This window comes from Bison bison, unplaced genomic scaffold, assembly GCF_000754665.1.
Source record: "Bison bison bison isolate TAMUID 2011002044 unplaced genomic scaffold, Bison_UMD1.0 scf7180017864360, whole genome shotgun sequence".
Lineage (NCBI taxonomy): Eukaryota > Metazoa > Chordata > Mammalia > Artiodactyla > Bovidae > Bison > Bison bison.
The window spans coordinates 1,284,864-1,290,534 of NW_011494932.1; the positions used below are offsets into that span (position 1 = coordinate 1,284,864).

The following is a 5,671-nucleotide window of genomic DNA, read 5'->3' on the forward strand; positions in this document are numbered from 1 at the left end:
CAGAGCAGGGCTGGCCAGCACCCCCTGTGCCCTGTGCCTGTGGCCCTGACAGGCTCAGCTTCGCTCCCAGCCGAGCTGTGAGTCTGAAGGGCAGCCCCTGGGTGCCCCTCCCAAAGGGGCTTCTCTGTAGAGGCCTCCCCCCAGCCCCCAGGAGCGGACACAAGCCAGGCAGGAGAACCCAGGCCCAGGCTTCGCCTGAGGGAGCCCAGACCAGGCCAGACCCCAGAGCAGACCCTGGGGAGCCCAGCCCCACAGGCCCTGTCCAGACAGACTTTCCGAGACCCCGAGCGCGCCTTTCTCCTCTCTTTGGGCTTAAGATTCCCCTGCACTCCATAAGGACAAGCCCGGGGAGACCACGGCGAGTCCTGCTGGAGGACACTGGTGAGGGGAGCGGTTTAGTCTCTAAGTCGTGTCTGACTCTTGCGACTGTAACAAGCCGGCCTTCTCTGGCCACAGGATTTTCCAAGCAGGAATACTGGAGTGGGTTGCCATTTCCTTCTCCAGGTGGGGGGTCTTCCTGACCCAGGGATTGAACCCAGGTCTCCCACATTGCAGACAGATTCTTTATCGACTGAGCCACTAGGGAAGCCCTGGAGGATCCTGGGTTTCCAGGCAGGCAGGTGACCAGCGGCGTGTTTGACCGTGTATCAGGGATCCCAGCGGCCCTGGCCCCTGGTTGCACGGGCGCCCCAAGGTGTTCATGAGGCATGCAGGACAGCTGGGTCAGGAGACCAAGTTTGTGCTGTGCGTTTTCAGGCGTGTGGTTACCCACGCTAAAGCCCAGAGGGCTTCCCTGGTGACAGCGGGTAAGTCTGCCTGCAGTGCGGGAGAGCCGTGTTCGAGCCCTGGCTTGGGAAGATCCCCTGGAGAAGGAAATGGCAACCCACTCCAAGATTCTTGCCTGCACAATTCCATGCACAGTGGAGCCTGGTGGGCTGCAGTCCATGGGGTCACAAGAGTCGGACGCGACTGAGCGACTCACACTTTCACCCTCTCTCTTTACACTCTGGCCTGCCCTGCCTTATCCACAGCACTGGCCTGGTTCCCCTGTCCCCGCCCCGCCACCGCTGAACTTCTTGGAGTTGAGGGGGCATCCCCAGACCTTGCAGGGCGGTGCCATCCTCTTGGTCTGCAGATGGAGGGGCTCAGGCCCATGGGGGTGGGGAGGGGACCAGGTCACCCTGGCAGAGCCGGAGCAAGAGGGGCCACTGTCAGGGCTCTTAGACCTGAGTCAACGCCTCTTTTCCCGTAGCTGCCCAAAGATCACCCCAAACCGTTCACCACTATTCTGGGATCATCTGGGGTCACCCACCCCTGACCAGAGGGGAAAAGAGCATTCCTTCTGGTTCTTGGGGGGTCGGGGCCCGGAAAGGCAGCCTCGGCTCTCGGAGACCAGGGAGCACCGAGCCAGGCTGCTGGCCCCCCACCCAGGAGCTGCCGGGCCAGGCGAGGTCAGGGTCACCACACGGGTGGTCCCTGCCAAGACAGCTGCCAGGGTGCCCGGCCGGGCAGCTCCCCCGGGGCAGCTGCAGCCCCCTGTCTTGACTCTGACCCTGTGTGTTTACAGCTCCCAGATCAGGGCTGGCGGTTCTGCAGGGGCGGGGCCCACAGGCCGAAACCCTTCTGGGGCTCCCGCTCTGGGAAGGGGAAGGGGCGGAAGCAGACAGGACCCAGCTGGGCTTCCTCCCTGCACAGCCCCTGCCACCCCCGACAGAAATCATTCTGGTCTGGTCTGTGCTGCAGCTGGCCTTTGGGGTCCAGGGTTCAGGGCCCTGGCAGGCCCCAGTGGGGGCTGGGGCTTCCTCCCACACCTGAGTGGGCGCAGGGGGGCCTGGGTGGGGTCAGCCCTGCGTCCTGCGCTCTTGGGCGATCGGCCCACCTTCCTGGGCCTCCGTGTCCTCGTCTGTAAAGGAGTATGAAGACCTCCCCGTGTGCGGGAATGAATCAGCACAGGTGAAGGGACAAGCGGAACCCACTTGCAGCCGCCGAGCCCGGGTCTGACCTCCGTCACTCGCTCTCACGAGGGTGCGGGCCCCAGGTGGCAGGGGCCGAGGAGCCACCTGTCCTGTGCCCCCGACCCCGGGCACCTGGGGGCCCTTGGCATCGAGGCCAACCCGGGCCAGCAGATCCCTCTTTCCATGGGGTCCTCCTGGAGGCCGGAGCAGAGACCCTCAAAGGGCCGCGCTGTTTGCTCTAAGGGGTCTGTTCACCCCCATTTCTCCCCTGGCACCCCCTGAGAGATCCTGAAACACGGGGTCCAGATGGCCTGTCTACCTGAGGATGGCCTTGACTTCCAGTGGTCCCGAAGCCATCCCGTAGGCCCTGACCACTCCCTGCCCCCCTCTCCCGGCCCCTGGCCCCCCTCCCAGCCTCACGCCCTGGTAGGTGCCCTGAAGCTTGGCAGGCGTTCAGCAGGACTAGGCAGTCGTGCTGTGAATACAGAGCTTGAGGGCGCCTGAGAGCCGCTCTGCCCAGTCCCCAGACAGGCCTGCGGGCGATGAATTGCCAGGCCCCGCTTAATAATTCAGGCACGGATTGAGTGCGCGGTGCCTGAGCTGGGGAAAGGCTGCGCGTCCCCCAGCTCCAGGGCTGGGCCCCGCCCCTCGGGGCCACTCCCCGCCCCCACGGTCCAGTAGCCGCCAGAGCCGGCCCTGGGCCACCGGGGGCTGCTCCACACCACCTGCAGCTCCTACTGCCCCCGCCCCCCAGGCATCCCCCGCCAGGCAGGTTAGCAGACTATGGGAGGGTGGTCAGTGGTAAGATTGGGAGGGGTCCTCGTGGGGAGCTGGCCTGGCAGGGACGCCCCAGGCCCTTGGTTTGTATTCAGCAGCCTAGAAACCCTGTCCTGAGGGGTGTCCCCCAGAGCCCTGGGAGATCGGGCTTAAAGATTAGGGCGCCCTGCAGGGAGCACCCAAATCTTGGGATCCAAGGGCCTCTGAGACCTCCCAGCCCCCCATGAATTTCTCTCCTAAAGACACACAGGACCCCTGAGCCCGGGGATGGGGTCCGTCTGTGGAGCACCACCCACCCAGGCACCGGGCCTCAGGAGAGTCAGACGAGCCCCACATCCAGGCCAGGGGTCTCGGGCAGGGGTGGCTTTGTCGGATCCACCTCTTCACCTGGAGGAGGAGCTCATGGCCCCCACTTGGAAAGAGGAGCCCATGGCCCCCCTTTCTGGGGTCGGGAGCGGGTGGGGAGCTAGGAGGGGGAAGAACCCACAGCTCAGCCCCGGTGGGCGTGCCCCTCCAGCCAGTGTTCCTGGTAGCACTCAGAGGGGCCAGGGTCTCCCTGGGCCCTAGTGAGGGGTAGGGGGGGCTGGCCCCTGTCACGGCCTCCAGTACCCCTGACCCCAGGCTGGCTCTGCTCCCCCCACAGGCCCCCCCGAGACCTCCTCCCACAGAGACTAGGACAGCCCACCCGGTCTCCACCCCCAGGAGAGGGCCCCCTCGCCAGGCCTCCTGCAGGGGTGGCCAGCCTGGCGCCTGGCCCCCCGCCCAGGACGCTGCCCACCTCCCCCTCGGGTAGTGAACAGAGCGGCTGGAGCATCTGCGAGGCTCGGAGATCTGGGTCTCACCAAGAGAGCAATGAGCTCGGAGCGCGATGTTGGGGGTGCAGATACGCCTGTCCCTACAGGGGCACCAGGGCTTTGGGCAGCACTGGGCAAGAGCGCCCCCCCGCCCGCCGGCCCCCAAGTCCTCCAGGCTGCGAGTGGGGAAGCCCGGTCCTTTCCGGAGGGCGGGGTGAGTGGCCAGAGCAGGGCACCCTCGAGCACCCGCCCACCTATCCCAGTGGGCACACGACTCAGGGGCAGGAAGGGAAGGGAGGCTGGGCTCAGGGTCTCTGAGGCGGGGAAGGAGGGCAGGGGAGCTCAGAGGCCTTGCCTGTGCCAGACCAGTGACTCCAGCACAATCACCAAAGACTCCCTGGAGGAGGCAAGATTCCAGTCTGCCTCTGGCGAAGTAACTTGGCAAGGGGAGGGCACTTCAGAAGGCGCAGGAGGGGACGTTTAGCTGGGCAGATGGAAGGAGGCCTGGGGAAGGGGCACAGGGTGACGGCACAGCTGGCCAGGCCCTTTTGCTGCTCTTCTCTGTCGGCCTCAAGGGGCCTCATCAGCCCTGGGTGCCCATGGCCAGCCCTGGGCTTTTAGGGCTTGCCTGCACCCCAGCTGCCTGGGCCTTCTGGAATGTACCAGATGGTTCTGGGGGACGACCTGGACCATCCCTGTGAGCTGAACTCCGGCACGAGGCGGCTCCTGGCTGTCTCCCCCAGGCCCACCCTTCGCTCTCCCTCCCCACTGTCCATTTCCAGATCAACAGAAGCAGGTGGACACAGGCCAGGCCCTCCTCCCACCGTAAGACAAGAGCTGGTTTACCCTGCGGGACCCCAAGGGCAAGAGTGGCATCAACAACCATTCTTGGGGGGAAGTCCCCACAGCTGGAGCATGGGAACCCCTGTGACCAGCACCCGGGGGACGCAGGCCCTGCTCCTGGGGGGCCCGGTCCCAAGGAAGCAAGAGGAGGAGGCCGGTTGAGCGCCGCTCAGCACCTGAGGGTCGTCAGGGGGTCCGTCAGGGACGTGAGCTTCACCAGCACGGCCTTCCCGCTGCCCTGTGTGCAGATGGAGGACGCCGTGCTGGATGCCTACGACCGGGCCTACGAGCGGGCACTGAGGAGCGCATCCGGAAGTGGGCGGCAGGAGCTGGTGGCCATCCAGGACACGGTGAGCACGTGGGGGAGGTCTCCTCCAGCGCAGCTCTGAGCAGCCTGCCATCCAGAAAAGGGGCACAGGGGAGCAGTCCCCCAGAGCCAGCTGGCCAGGTGCGGAGCTGAGGGTCCTGGGTCACCGATGCCACGGCGGGGCAAGGCGCAGGGCAGAGCGCGCCTGTCTTCCTCCGCCCTGGGAGGCCTGGCTTCTGAGTCCGTGGGGTCAGAGCGGAGTGTGAGAGCCCATGTGCACACGTGAGCTTCCAGCTGGAGGTGGCACAGCCGGTCTCGGTGCCCGCAGGCCGGGCTGCTGGGAGCTGGGTGTCCCCTACAGAGCCAGCCTCCTGGCCCTGCGCCCCCGTGCTGGCCGGGGGCAGGGCGGGGGGAGGACGTCATGCCTCAGTTTCCCCTCTGCCCCTGGGGTTCTCAGAGCAGACCGCCTCCCTTTTCCGCTCCTGCAGTTCCTGTGCTGTGGCAAGAGCTCGCCCCTTGGGCTCCTGGGGGGCTTGGAAGCCGACCTGTGTCAGGGGGAGGAGGCTGCCAGACAGGTGAGGGGAGGGCTCGCCACCATCCCTGGGCTCTCAGCCCCAGAGCAGCGCACACCCACCCACTGGCCCCCCAGACCCTCCCAGGGAGGCGGCTGGCCTGGGCTGGGTTCACTTGACCTGGCTGGGCCCAGGTGCTCACTCCTTCGTACAGCTCCCAGCTTGAGGGACTGAGACCCTCCCGTCAGAACCGTCTAGAAGGGCAGGGGAAGGTAGGAGACCCAGGGGCTGAGCTGTGCTGAGCGCCCGCAGAGCGCGGTGGGCAGCTCTGCCTGTGCTGGGGACCCCGAAGCCGGAAGGACATTTCCTGGAAGGTCAGCCTGGGCCTGAATCTGGCCACGAGGGCGTCGGAGGCAGGGACAGTGGCCTCCCCTCACCCCCACCCCCTGGCTCCCCTCCCCCACCGGTCAGGAACAAACTCAC

At 66.3% G+C, this 5,671-nt stretch overlaps 1 protein-coding gene across 7 annotated transcripts in view; it reads left to right on the top strand.

Moving 5' to 3' along the window:
* The window catches only part of TSPAN32 (tetraspanin 32), an 18,495-nt gene that overhangs the window by 9,766 nt on the left and 3,058 nt on the right, over positions 1-5,671 (top strand). For 3 of the 7 annotated variants that reach the window (XM_010855215.1, XM_010855216.1, XM_010855217.1), the window contains exon 6: positions 4,309-4,719. In XM_010855215.1, the coding sequence (XP_010853517.1) occupies positions 4,309-4,719 (411 nt within the window). Of the gene's footprint in view, positions 1-4,308; positions 4,720-5,164; positions 5,252-5,671 lie in introns of all 7 variants that reach the window. The other 4 variants (XM_010855218.1, XM_010855219.1, XM_010855214.1 and 1 more) reach the window with 3 other exon arrangements.